The sequence below is a fragment of the Pongo pygmaeus genome, chromosome 16 (genome assembly GCF_028885625.2).
Source record: "Pongo pygmaeus isolate AG05252 chromosome 16, NHGRI_mPonPyg2-v2.0_pri, whole genome shotgun sequence".
Classification (NCBI taxonomy): domain Eukaryota; kingdom Metazoa; phylum Chordata; class Mammalia; order Primates; family Hominidae; genus Pongo; species Pongo pygmaeus.
Window position 1 is genome coordinate 82,181,602 of NC_072389.2, and position 14,998 is coordinate 82,196,599.

Below are 14,998 nucleotides of genomic sequence, written 5' to 3' on the forward strand. Positions count from 1 at the left end.
TAGTTTAACGTAATCTCATTTATCTATTTTTGGCTTTTGTTGCCCCTGCTTTGGTGTCATATCCAACAAATCACAGTCAAGATCAATGTTATGAAGGTTTTCCCCTATGTTTTAATTTGGAGTTTTTTTAGTTCAAGTCTTATATTTAAGTGTTTAATCAGTTTTGAGTTCATTTTTGTGTATGGTGTAAGATAAGGGTCCAATATCATTCTTCTGCATGTGGATATCCAGTTTTCCCAACACAATTTATTGAAGACTATCTTTTTCCTGCTGTGTATTCCTGGCAATCTTGTCAAAGATCAGTTAATTGGCACTTTGAATATATCCCTCCACTCCCTTCTGGCCTGCAGGGTTTCTGCTGAGAAATATGTTGATAGTCTGAAGTGTGTTCCCTAGTACACAAGTCACTTTTTTCTTGTTTTCAAAATTCTCTTACTGTCTTTGAGAGTTTGACAATTTTATTATAATGTGTCTTGGTGTGTATTTCTTTATGTTGATCTTATTTGGGGTCCTTTAGTCTTCTTGAATCTGGATGTCCATTTTCTTTCCCAGATTTGGGAAGTTTTGGGTCATTATTTAAGTAAACTTTCTGCCCATTCCTTTCTCTCTTCTTCTTGTGAACTTTCCATAATGTGTATATGGGTTGGCGTATGCCACAAATCCCTTAGGCTTTCATCACTCTTTCTCATTCTTTCTCTTTTTGTTCCTCTAGGTGGATAACGTGAAATAACTTGTCTTGAGTTTGCTGTTTCTTTCTTCCGCTTGACTGAGTCTGCTGTTGAACCCCTATTGTGAATTTTTCAGTGTAGTTATTGTATTCTTCAGTTCCAAAATTGGTTGTTTGTTTTTTTTTTTTTTGTATTTTCTGTCTCTTTGTTGATATTCTCATTTTGCTCATGCATTGTTACCTTGAGCTCATAGAGCATCTTTATGAGGGGTATTTTGAATTCTTTCAGGTAATTCATGTCTTTGTTTCTTTAGGATTGGTTTGTGAAGATTTATCTTGCTCCTTTCTTCAGGCCATGTTTCCCTGTTTCTTCTACGTCTTGAGAGCTTTGTTGGGATCTGTGCACTTGACAAAAAAAGCCACTTCTTCCAGTCTTTATGAACTGGCTTTTGTAGTATGGAAAACCATCACTAATGAGCTCAGCTAGGGGTTCTGGGGGCCTCTGAAAACTTTGGTGGGGGATACAACTTCTCTAGGCCGATGTATGCAATTTCTCAACTAGAGATGCTTGCTGCTTTCTTATTCAAGTAATCATAATCTCTTCCTTCCTCTGGTATCTGTCTTTAGCACTATGATATGGTTTGGATTTGTGTCCCTGCCCAGAAGTCATGTTGAATTGTAACCTTCAATGTTGGAGGAAGGGCCTGGTGGGAGGTGACTGGATCATGGGGGTAGATGTCCCCCTTGCTGTTCTTGTGATAGTGAGTTTTCACAAGATCGGTTGTTTAAAAGTGTGTAGCATCTCCTCCTTCACTCTCCTCCTCCTTCTTCAGTCATGTAAAATGTACCTGCTTCCCCTTCATCTTCTGCTATGATTGTAAGTTTCTCAAGTACTGTACAGCCTGCAGAACTGTGAGTAAATTAAACCTCTTTTCTTTATAAATTACCCAGTCTCATGGAATTCTTTATAGCAGTGTGAAAACAGACTAATACACATTGCACTTTCTCTAGTTTTATGGCAGCAAGCCTCCCTGTTCTTTGTTGTTCTCAGCAGCATCCAAAGTATGCTAGTCCCAAGTCAGGCAAGACAGACAGCAGTCTTTCAGGCAGCCTTCCAAAAAGCTGGGATATTGTACACATGCTCCACTCTTCTCTCTCCCTCCCAGAGGAGAAGCTGAGAGTTGAGGTGTCTTTTTTTTTTTTTTTTAAGATAGGATCTCACTCTGTTGCCGAGACTGGAGTGCAGTGGCACAATCATGGCCCACTGTAGCTTTGAACTCCTGGCTTCAAGGTATTCAAGATATGATCAAATTAAACTTCTTCCCCCAAATCTTCCCAATTCCCCAAGTCAGAATGTATTCATTCATTCATCAAATACTGAATAAGCACCTATTATGTGCTAGGTACTCTACTAGGTTGTCTGAGCTACGTTGTAGCTCTGATAACATTATAGAACTTCTCATAGCTTCCTATAGTCATTAATATTTGCATATGCAATTTCTTCCTTCCTTAACTGTGGGCTTCTAGAGTGATGGAACTGTGTCCAACTCACCTCTGTAACCCAGGCATCTGTACAATGCTTTGGAAATAGTAATTAAAATGAAATACAAGAGTGCCAAAACAAACTCCACATGGCTAGAAGAAAACTGTCTCCTAAACCACCTGGGTTTGCTAAACATAACCAGAAAGACAACAGTACCTGAGGATAATCAGTTGTCTTATAAATAACACCAGATCACAATTAATTAGCTTCTTTTATGCTTTTTTCTATTCTTGTTGGAAAATGTATTGACAACTATTTTTTAATCCCTTATTTAAAGGATACTAATAAGTCAGTGGTCCATATTTCAGTTACATGTACATTAAAATCAGTTAGCAAGAAAAATGAAAATACACTCAAGTGATTTTCAGAAACATAAAAATCACCATCACCAACCACCCCAAACCAGGAAACACAACCTCCTTTACTCACTGCCACAAACCCAGTCACAGCAACAGTAAGAACTGACAGTGATAAAATAAAGGGCCCAAAAGGAATGAAAAAACTCAGAAAGTGCCATGTATAAGAAAAAAAAGGATAAAATGTGTTTGGCAAACTAATGTCCCAGGATCCCAGTTCCAAACTGAGCAAAATTCATGGGCAGAATAAACATAGAATGTGGTCAAATCCACTGAGAGATTAAAAGCTTTTCTGAGGTCAACAAACCTTGGGTTACAACGAAGGTTATTCAAAGGGAACTAGGGCTTTATTATTCAAAGGCAACTAGGGCTTTCAAAGAAGAAGAAAATGATCAAGGTACCTACCAGCTTCAGGCCCACGGTTGGTACTTAATAAATGAGAGCTATTATGAGGAGCTGAGAACTAACTCAAATGTCACTCTTTTGTGATGTCCCAGAGAGGATCACTGATTATCTTTCTTTGTGCTCCCATACTACTCCATACAGGCTGCCATCATATCATTTACTGTATGTACTAGGGTCCGAATGCTGTGTCCCTCCCAAATTCACATGTTGAAATATAATGCTTAATGTGATGATATCTGGAGATGGGGCCTGTGGGAGGTAATTTGGTCATAACGATGGAATCCTCATGAATGGGATTAGTGCCCTTATAAAAAGAGGCCAGAGAATTAGCTTGCAGTCTTTTTACCATCTGGGGATAAAGTGGACATGTCAGCAGTTTGAAATCTGAAAGAGGGCCCTCACCATAACTTATGGTGGTACTTTGATCTTGAACTTCCAGACTACAGAATGTGAGAAATAAATTACTGTTGTTTATAAGCCACCCAGTCTATGGTATTTTGTAACAGCAGCCTGGACTAAGACAATATGTCATCTATATTATGACATATGACATCTATACATAAGCAGAACCAAGATTCTTTCTTTAAGTCTTCTTGTTCATTCCCTCACATTTCAAATGCCATTCTCTTTCATTTCTTGTTCCATTCTCTTTCATTACTTGTTCTGTTCAAAGTAATGTCTCTTCTTCCACCACCAACATAGAATAATCTTCATGGAGTAAATTCTTCCAGATGATGCAGTATGAAATGATAGGAGAGCATGAAGTTTTTTTTTTTTCATTCTTGTTTTGAAATAATTTTAAGTAAACAAATACTTTGCAAAAATAGAGCATTCCTTTAAACCCAGTGTCCCTTACTGTTAACATCTTACAAAAACAGTATAATAATTGAAAGGAGGAAATTAACATTGAGCCAATAAAACAGACTATTCTATAGATCTTACTTGAATTTCCAAGTTTTCCCACTGATGTCCTTTTTCTGGTCCAGGATCATACATTACATTTAATTGTTATGTCTCCTTAGTCTCCTCCATTCTGTGACAGTTCCTCACTTTTTCCTTGTCTTTCATGATATTGACGTTTTTGAAAAATATTAGTCAGTTATTGTGCAGAATGTCCCCCAACTTGGGTTTGATACACCTAGGTCTGATTCTTGGCTTTCTGACTTAATATCTATGTAGCCTTGGGCAAGTCAACCTCTCTGGGACTCAAGTTTCCTCATCTTTGAAATGGAATAGTAATACTGATTTAAGAGGCTGTTTTCAAAATTAAATGAAGCAAATACATTAAAATCCCTGGGATATAAGGCCATACAACAAATGTTATCTTTTCTCCTTGTGCTGCCTTTCAAATATTTCTGATAGAATTTTTTTTTTTTGCTAAAATTTCTTATTTATATTTTAATGCCTTATTTTTTAGACAAAATCATATATAATGTAGCCTTTGATTGATGACCCACTATCATCACTATAAAAAGCCATTGTTGTACTTGTGCAACAGTTCCAGATCTGTATTTTTGTTTGCTTTCCCTTATTGCTATTCCCTCTCAATGTCAATATGTCTGACTGTAAGGGCTTCATAATTCCATTTCTGATTTTCAGCTTGTGATGTATCAAAATTCATTTATTCACCCACACATACATACAATGATGTACTGAATCTACTAAGTGCCAGGTCCTATGTTAGAGTCTTGGAGATAGTGATAACTTACTTCCTGTCCTCAATGACTTTATGGCTAGTGGGGGAAACTGACAAGAAAATAGTTAAATACAGTTCAATGTCATCAGTTCTATCAGAGATGTAATGCTTAAGATCACATAAGAAGTATACTTAACCTGAATTTGGGGAAAGAGTCAGGCTGGGGAAGATTTCATGAAGAAGGTAACATTAAGCTTTGGTAAAGGACTGCAAAATGCATAGAAATTAACCAGATAGAGGTAATAGCTTGTAGTTTAAGGAAGAGTTACTAGAACTGTGTGCTGAGTAAAAGTACATCGGTTCTGAAAAATAAATCTCTTGTGTTATAAACTTGTAGCTTGAGAGCTATTTTGTGCCAATACCTCAGGGGCTTAGAAACTTCACCAGGAAACTCCTGGCGACTGCAGTTGACATACTTAAACCTTTGGCTATTACATTGAGCTTACCTCTTTCAACATCTGTGAACTGAAGTAAAATTTAAGGTGAAAATTGGCTGCTTGTTCCCATTTCAACAATATAACAAGTTTTCCCCTTCCTAACAGAGGAGTTTTCTTTTCTAAAATAATCTAAATATCCATCAAAAAGTCCTCTTAAACTGACCCTTTTAACTTAACCTGGCAAGAGAGGTTTTGAGGCTTTCCTAACGTTCTTCCTTTCTACAGTACTAATTCCTGTGGCTTTAGAGGTTTGGCTTTGCATCCAACTAATTCCAAAGCCCCAGTCTAACTATGTAAATCCATAACCTTGGCAAGTGTTATAAGTCTATTATCCATTAAGTATTGGAACTTAAAAGAATCCAATGCAAAAATTTCAAATTATTAATAAATTTGTCTGCCAGTCTCTACTCTCACAGTCATCTTCACTTTCTTCTGCTTTTTTTTTCATCTGGAGAGTAAATAAGTTGAATTCTTTTAGTTTTCTCCACAGGGACTATTTCTCAAACCTTAACTGCTTCTAACTCAAAGCAATAATATTACATACCGTCAACTGGTGTATCAGGAGGTCCATTAAGAAGGTAATCTTGTTACTAAACAGAACATCAATGCAGTTTTCCGAACAGTTATTGCAGGTGAGGTTGTAAACATTGACTGCATTGCAGAGAGACCTAAAAGAAGGGGAAAAACACCATTTATAAAACCCGAGCAGCTCTTCTTTAAACAATTAAAAATACATAAAACGAATGGTACGAAAGCAACAGGCATGAGATGGAAGTCACTTTAAAAACCAAGCCAAATATTATTAGGTACAAGGCCCATCAGCTAGATATAAAAGCTTATAATTTTCACCCAAAGCCCAGTGTTCACTGGTACCTAATAACTCTTACTAATTTCTATTAGCTACAGTTGCAGACAACGGAAACATATTTTACTAGTCTATGACAGTTTCTGAATACTCTAAGACTAGATGTTATCTAGGAACTCTGGTTCTTGAAATAATACCCAGAAAAAAAAGGAAAAGGGCTCTATCAAAACTTCTGTTGCTAGATCTCCTGGTCTAGGATAAGAAAGATCATGGAAGAAGAGAGCACCCATAAGGAGAAACTGGAGGCTCTCCATGTAAGATAAGACCCTGGAGTTCTAGGGAGTGGACACCACACTGCTTGGAGGCGGGGCATAGATGAGTGCCTAAGCAGATGAGGACATCTTTCCCAGAGTGTAAAAACTGGCCTGCATGGGCCCAAACAGTTTAAGGTCAAACTGATCAAATAAATGTTTTTCTCTAGGAGGTTAAAAAAAATATGCTGAAAAAACTATGAAGCCCCCAGAGCCTGAGCAATGTGAAGAAGGGGCAAGAACGACCCCAGCCTGACCAAAGTCTGCCTGCTGCTGCATTCCTGCATCCATGGCCTATGTCCTGCCACATCACTGCCATGCCCAAGAAAAAGCTGAAGGGGATGCTAAAGGCGACAGAGCCAAGGTGAAGAACAAGCCAGAGAAGATCCACAAGGTTGTCTGCTTAACCTGCTCCTCCAAAGCCAGAGCCCAACCCTAAAAAGTCCCCTGCAACAGAGAGAGAGGAGGTACCCACAAGGAAAAAGGAAAATGCTGACACTGGCAGGGAGGGGAATAACCCTGCAGAAAATGAAGATGCCAAAATAGACCAGGCACAGAAAGCTGAAGGTGCTGGAGATGCCAAGTGAAGCGTGTGCATTTTTGGTGACTGTGTACTTCTGGTGACTGTATAGTTTGAAATACTATTTTTATCAAGTTTTATAAAAACGCAAAATTTGTTTTACTTTTTTTTTACTCCTGCCTCAGCTTCCCCAGTAGCTGGGATTACAGGAACCTGCCACCATGCCCTGCTAATTTTTGTATTTTTAGTAGAGACGTGGTTTCACCATGTTGGCCAGGCTGGTCTCGAGCTCCTGACCTCAGGTGATCCACCCGCCTCGGCCTCTCAAAGTGAACGAACCACCATGCCTGGCCTTGTTTTACTTTTTCAAAGCTATGTTGTTAGCACACAGAACGCTTTACTGTTGTATTGTGGGGAAGGGTCATAGGTTACTAATAGAATGTCTCTGATGCTGGATTGATGTGGGGAAAACACCTTTCCCTTTCCATTTTGAGAGACTTCTTGATTCCCAGGAAGAGGGATTCCATGACTCTCAGACATGTAGCCACCTTGGCAGAAATCCCTTGTGGTATGAAAAAACAAATTAGTTGTTATATCCTCTTCTCCCTTGTCATCTTCAACACAGATTTAACTCCCTTAAACCCAAACTCTGTTGGGCCCTGACCCTCCAGTAATTGGTTAACAGTGTGTCAGGCAATCAGACTTTCCAGTGGTGCCACTGAGATGGAGCCCCCCAAAAAGAGTAGAGTTTCCATTTCTAGATTGTGGATTTTCAGATTTTCAGATAAATTCTGCCATTTTTATTTCATTTCCTGGAAGTCAGGGTCAGTTCATGAAAAGCTGTTAAACAACATGCTAAAGGTGAAATGTCAACCCTCACTCTAAACTTTCCCTGTTCAGAGCGTAAAATGAAGACTTCACTGGGTTTTATAGTGGCTTTCTGATTTTGGTAGTCCATTGAAGAAGGGAGTTTAAAAGTTGTTGTACACCGTTATCGATTATCTGCCCATGTCCTGCCTGAAATAACCTGATTGTTTTTGGAAAGTAACTTTAATAAAGCTAGATATAGTTTGGCTTGGAAAAAAATGATATGCAATTGTTGAAAGAAACTCTTAGAGCAACAAGCTCAATGGGCACGACAGATTCCTGGATGTTTTGAATACTGTGACTAAAACCTGCATTGCCTGAGTGATCAATGTTTATTTTGGCCTGTCTGACTAAATCTCCTGCTTAAGTTCTAGGTAAAATGTTTTGATTTAGTCCCTTACAACCAAGTCTCTAGGACAGTTCTTAAACATGTGATTCACAGACCAGCAGTATTGGGAACTTGCAAGAAATGCAAATTATCAAGCTCTAACCCAGACCTAGTAAACAGAAGCTCTGGGGATTTTAACAAGTTCTGCAGGTAATTCTGCTGCATATTGAAGTTAGAGAACCACTGCTCTCGGGTAGGGGTTCTGTATCTTGACTAAGCATTAGGATCACCTGTAGTTTCATTTTACTTTATTTATTTATTTATTTTTTTGAGACAGGGTCTAACTTTATCACCCAGGCTGGAGTGAAGTAGAACAATCTCGGCTCACTGCAACCTCTGACTCCTGGGTTCAAGCTATTCTCCCACCTCAGCCTCCCAAGGAGCTGGGATTACAGGTGTGTGCCACCACACCCATCAAATTTTTATATTTTTAGTAGAGACAGGTTTCCTCTTGTTGGCCAGGCTGGTCTTAAATTCCTGGCCTCATGTGATCCACCCACCTCAGCCTCCCAAAGTGTTGAGATTACAGGCGTGGGCCACCATGCCTGGTACCTGTAGATCTTTAAAAATATATGCTTGCCTGAATTCTTCCCTTGGTGATACTAGTTGGGAGATGGGGTAGGCTCCTGACATCTGAATGTTTCAAAATCTTTATGGACAATTTTGATGTGCAGCCAGAGTTATTTGTTCATTCAAAAAATATCTAACTTCTTATGATGTTCCAGGTATTGTACTAGGTGGATGAGACAGGCAAGTTCTCTGTCCTTATGGAGCTGATGCTCTAGTGGGAGAGAGATGGTGAAGAGAGCCCTTGTTATACTTGTAATCATCTGTCTGATATAGCTGTATACTGCTTCACATAATTGACAGGTTCCTGAAAAAAGGGCACAGTAGAATATACTGGTTAAGACTAGAGACATTGGAGCAAGATCCTAGTTAGAATCCTACTTCTACCATTCAAGATTTTAGCAAGTTAGTTACTAATTTCACATAATAGCATCCATGTTTTCACCTACAAAACTGGAATATCTAAACTTTGTATGGCTGTCATGAGAATTGAGATAATAGACGTAAAGTACTTAGGACAGTGCCTGGCACACGATTAAGTACTTAATAAATGGTAGCCCTTATTATGGCTATTAGTCTATTATTTGGGATATTAATCTTATTATTCTTAATGAATAAGGTATAAATAATATGTTAATAAACAGAATCAAATTAAAGCATGCTACAGATGCTTATTTCCAGGTTAGTAAAGCACAGTGCTTGCCAAATTTTTTCATGGTATGTTCACATAAATGCTGAAAGGACTAAGTTGATGGGAGCCAGGAGGAGACTCATCTGTTTCCAGCCTCACCCAATTTCCCTGAGTAATGAAAAAAAAAAAACCTTGACCCACATCTAACACATTTATGACATATCAGTTGGAGGTTCTATCTAGCAAATTCTTCACAGATGTCAACCAGCACCACTTCATTTATTTGATAACATGTCTAAATTTTCAAGAGTATTTTTCTATTTAATTTAAAAATAATGTGCATTTATGCTGATAAAAATAATTTTAAAAATAATTGTCATAAATTTGGGAAAGAGAACCACAAAGAAATACTAAAATACTATCAAGAGAAAATTTGGTATTTGTACTTCTAATCTTTTTCCTATTCTTATAAATAAATTTACATTTATTTTTTATCCCATTTTCCCATTTCTTAATTAATATATAATAATGAACAGTTCTCCATGACATCTAATATTCTTCTATAACACTAGCCTTTAATTTTTTTTTTAAGGGGGAGTCTAGCTCTGTTGCCCAGGCTAGAGTGCAGTGGCATGATCTCAGCTCACTGCAACTTCTGCCTCTTGGGTTCAAGCTATTCTCCTGCCTCAGCCTCCCGAGTAACTGGGATTACAGGCACACACCACCACACCCAGCTAATTTTTGTGTTTTTATCACCATGTTGGCCAGGCTGGTCTCGAACTCCTGACCTCAGGTGATCAACCTGCCTTGGCCTCCCAAAGTGCTGGGATTACAGGCGTGAGCCACCATGCCCCACCAGGTTTTAATTTTTAAGAAGAGCAGGGAAATTCTTTCTTCAAACAAAATCTTACTCAGAAGCTTGAACCAAAGAACTGATAAAATCAGAGTTGCTCTGGCTGAAGCAGAAGTTGGGGACCCAGCGACCTACCCTGCTCTCCCCTTTCAAAGACCCTTGAAAGCGTCCTTAGAGGCCTGGGGGTGTGTGTTCCTTTGCGATACGGTGAAAACTACTGAGCTAAGATCCAAGTAAAATTTAATTTGCTAACTTTTTGAATAGGTGATGATGACCACAGTACAATTATGCCAAAACAAAAAAAGTACATTATGAAAAGTTTCTCCCTATTACTCATGTCCCCCAGCCTCATCTTAGAAATCATCATGGTTACTGGTTTACATATCCTTCCAGAGACAATCTGTGCATATGAAAGCCTTTTATTCTCCCCTACACAAACAGTATCCTACAAGATTTGGAGGTTGAATGTGAGTCAGACATCTTCCTGTGGCTCTTGGCTGTTATTAGCAAGGTTTGGAAACATGAGACTTTCCTGCAGCAGCATTCTGGGGTCCATTTTCCAGCTTCCTGGCCATCAAAAATTAGTGGGAGAAGTCGTGCTAATTTCTCGTCTGTAGCTTCGGGTATATATTCTGTGGTTTCTTGGGTGTAAGAGATAGTTGTTGGTGTGGCATTAGCCACACATTTCCTCCCTAACTTGTGCTGGCCTCAGAAGGAGCAGCACCCCTGTGAATTTGTTTGGTATTGTTTTAGGAGTCAATCTAGAAGTCTTACAACAATTTTCTCCCTCGCCTCCCCTCCCCTCCCCTCCCCTGTACTTCCTCCCTCCCTCCCTCCCTTCCTTCCTTCCTTCCTTCCTTCCTTCCTTCCTTGTACAGGGTGTTGTTCTGTCACCCAGGCTGGAGTGCAGTGGCATGATCATAGCTCACTGCAGCCTGAAACTCCTAGGCTCAAGTGATGCTCCCACCTCAGCCTCCAGAGTAGCTGGGTCTACAGGTACACATCACCACACCCAGCTAATTTTTTTTTTTTTTTGTAGAGACAGGGTATCACTATGTTGCCCAGGCTGGTCTTGACTTCCTGGCCTCAACTGATCCCTCCTTCCACCTAGGCCTCCCAAAGTGTTGGGATTATAGGCGTTAGCCAACACACCCAGCCTTCCAAGAATTTTCTAAGTACTTAATGTCTTCTACTAAGTTCCCTCTCTGAGTAAAATACTTAAACTGAGAAATACTGCATGGTCTTTAAAAGCTAAATAGTGTCTCATCCTGTGGATATAAAAATTTACTTCAATTAATCTCTTACTATTCTGTCCAATTTTCAATGTTATAAATAAAGTTGTTTTAACACAGTCAGAATTCTTAGTTGCAAACCATGGTGTTGGTGGGGGGAAGCTCAGGTTGATTTAAATAGAAAAGAAATTAATTGACAGGCTACTTGTGTATATAATAGAATTTGGAAAACTTAGGTGTTGAAGTTACACTTCCAGAACTCATATCTAAAGAACACACCAGACTGGTCTGCTGAAAAAAAAACCACTGGGCACCATATGAGACAGACTGAACTAACATTCTGACTTTGAACACTAGATATAGCTGCCTCAAACTCTCCAGAGAATACAGTTTGAGATGTCTTTGCTTCTTTACTTCATTGCCTTCAGAGTGAAAGTCTAGTGTGGGTATGGTGGATTGTAAAACCTTGGTCACATTCCTGTATCTTAAACACAATAAAGACTGGGAAGCAAATACTTGGCATTCTCAGGTTCTATAGTGAGAGAGCCATCTTATATGCTTGAGAATTCTGCAAATATAGGACAATGGCTGAGATGCTGTGCAGGTTAACAGCACAACCCATGTTTACAACAGCTGCTGAACAAATCATTCTGTACTACTCTGCCTTCTTCCCTAGGATAAATTTCCAATAATGATAATTTGAGTCAAAGAATATGAACATTTTATGAAGCCTTTTGATAGATATTATCAAATTTAAACTGCCCTCCAGAAAAAAAATTTTAATCAATTTATACCCCGAGAAAAATATTTTTTCCATGCTTTCACCAACATTAAATAATCTCATTAAAACAAATATTTACCAATTTGACAGCTAAATAAAACTGGTATTTTAAAGGTTACATTTCTTTGATTATCAGTATGATTAGAGATTTTTTCCAGTGTTTATTTGCCATGTCTATTTACATTTTCTTGCATTATCACGGTGTGCCTTCTACTCATTTTCTATTGGGGTGTGTTTTCCTTATTTATTTATAAGGCTCTTTACTGATAATATAGATGTTAACCCTTTTGGTCATATTTTAAAAATAACTTTTCCAGTTTATTGCTATCTTAATTTTTTTTTTTTAAGTTTTTTTTTTTGTCATAAATAACTTTTACATTTTTATTTGATACAATCTGCCAAACTTTTCCTTTAGGACATCTGAGATTTCTATCAGACTTAGAAAGGCCATTCTATTTGAATATTGTAAAAATATTCTTTTAAATTTACTTCTGGCGCTTTTATGAGCTTTGCCTTTGAATTCACAATATAAACTTGATTTGGGGATAAGGGAAAAAGACATTTACTTTCTTATTTTTCTTCAAAATAAAGTTGCTATTTATCGTTATCTTTCTGTTAATTGTTCTAGTTTGCTATTTTAAAATTTGGGGAGGAGGTTTTCATCTTTTAAAAATAACTTAGTAAGATTATCTCATTATAAATATGACAAATGGTTAATACATATTGTTAATATTTTTTTCAGCTTAACTTTTATCTTCCATTTTGCTTATGTTAAAGTTTTTAAAATATATTGAGACTAAACAATTCTATGTAGTCTAACAATTTTTGTAGTTTTCTTTTTCCTGCTTTTCCTTTTGTGCCTTAAAAATTCTCACTCTCACTATGAGATGAGGTAATTATTCATTTGTATCACCTTCTAACCATTTGTATTTATTTTCCTTGAATTATCACTGTGTATGGTAATTTTATGGTTTTCTAATTCACTGCTGATTCATTTAGAATTTATTTTGGTGTGTTGTGTGAGACAGGAGCCTGAATTTAGTTTTCCCATGAAGAAGTATTAAATAAACCCTCCTTTCTCCACTGGTTTGAAATGCCATCTTTATCAGATTCTAATTGATAACTATCTATCATTGTGTCTATTTCACATTGTTTTGTGTCTTGTAGCTTTATAGTAGAGTTAATATATAAAATTGCAGATCTCTAAAGGCTTTTAAAAATATTTCGGGGTATTAAGTTAAGAATAATGTGTGGAACATTACAACTCTATAGTTTATCCTATTTTCCCTTTGGTTTTGAACTATATTTATACAACCTTTATTTTTAATTTCTTTTTTTGTTTGTTTTATTCAATGGGATTCCTACTACTTGTTTCAAATCTTTTGTGCGTTATCATGAGGCATGAACAAACAACACACGGTATGGGACTAATGTCCTAATGCCCTCTGTGCTTTACATTATACAGAAAAGTCATTTATGGGTAAAGTGTGGAATGTATATCTACATAATCTTATGCTCACAAAACTCTCCTGAGAAACTTTCACAAAGAAACCACTTTCTGATGAGGAAAAAAAAGGATGAGGGAACCAAAAAACTCAGGGTCAGGAAAAACTTGTCCTTTCAGTAAAAGTTGTTTGAAAGACAACCTCTATTTGAGGAGTACCTGTCTTAGAAAGATCACTCCTTTGAACCCAGCCTGGGTGGTCTACCCAAGCAGCTTTCCCTGTAATTTTAAACTCAAATGACTAGAAGCACTTTTTAACATCAAACAGAAAGCACCAGATTTTCAAAGTATCTTTTGAGAAGACATTAAAAACTTATTGTCCATCCTGTCAAAAGTACCCTGTGGTTGGGGGGTTTGAGATAAAGGCTTTCTGCTCCAAAAAATCATGAATATGTGAGTGAATTTTTGTGTCAGTAAGTCTTTTCACTGAAAATGTTTCCTCTCAAAAAACAGGGGATAGGAAAAGCATCATAAAATTGGGTCTTTTGACAATAAGTGCAGGACATATAGAAAAAGGACAGTAATAGAATACAAGTGTAGTACACACCTAAGACATTATAAAATAGTTAAACAGAAAAGCTCCAGGTGGTTGCCATGTGGGAAGGTTTAATAACATAACTTAGAAAGTACATAGTTTATATTCTTGTGCAGTCTGCAGTGGTTAAGGCTTAAAAAAAAAACACTGTTCACCAAAATCCATTGTCATACACCTGTGTCAAGAGAGCAACCATTTTTAAACAACTGCCAAAGGCAATTTCACAAAATCTACATGGGGGAGAGAGAATGGCTTTAAGTTCTGGCACAGTAAAATTCTGTGCCAAGTAGGGATAGCAAGTACCAGGATCACATAAATATGGCCGCAAAGAGAAACTTGGTGTTTTTATCAATTATCATTTTGCCCTCAAGTAAGAACAGAATTAGCCTGATGCGATAAATGTAAAAGGACAGATCCTCGCAAAACAAAGAAGATGATTAGCAGTTGATATAGTATTAGTTTGATGAGAACCCTCTAGACTGGACCAGAACACCCAGACCTGGAGTTTTCCAATTCCTTAGGAAAGGGAGAGACAAATGTTAATACCAGAGCCCCAATGCATATGTAATTTACTGAGTATCTTTGGTTTGCACTAAGGATTTAATAAATAGCATACAGTTTACATGCATTTAGTCATTCTCAAATTATGCTTTATCTTTATAAAGCTCCAAATTAGTTTCTTTAGATATTATTTAAAAGAATTATGTGAAACTAGGGGGATCTAACTGTGCTTAGAAGTCTAAGGCCTGAAGTGAACCTAAGTCAGTGCCCCTCTCACAGAATGAGACGTGTAATCTAGGCCTGGCCCTGCAGGAGTGGCCCACCTGAAAGCACGTGTCAATTCTAGAGGCTGAAACTGAGACTTAGGTCAAACCACTGAAAACTATATTCTGTTACATA

The 14,998-nt window shown here is 37.6% G+C and overlaps 1 protein-coding gene across 9 annotated transcripts in view; it reads right to left on the bottom strand.

Annotated features, from left to right (window-relative positions):
- The window catches only part of SCAPER (S-phase cyclin A associated protein in the ER), a 552,312-nt gene that overhangs the window by 118,722 nt on the left and 418,592 nt on the right, over positions 1-14,998 (bottom strand). For all 9 annotated transcript variants that reach the window (XM_063652363.1, XM_054452429.2, XM_054452422.2 and 6 more), the window contains one exon: positions 5,649-5,772. In XM_063652363.1, coding sequence (XP_063508433.1) covers positions 5,649-5,772 — 124 coding nt within the window. The remainder of the gene's footprint in view (positions 1-5,648; positions 5,773-14,998) is intronic.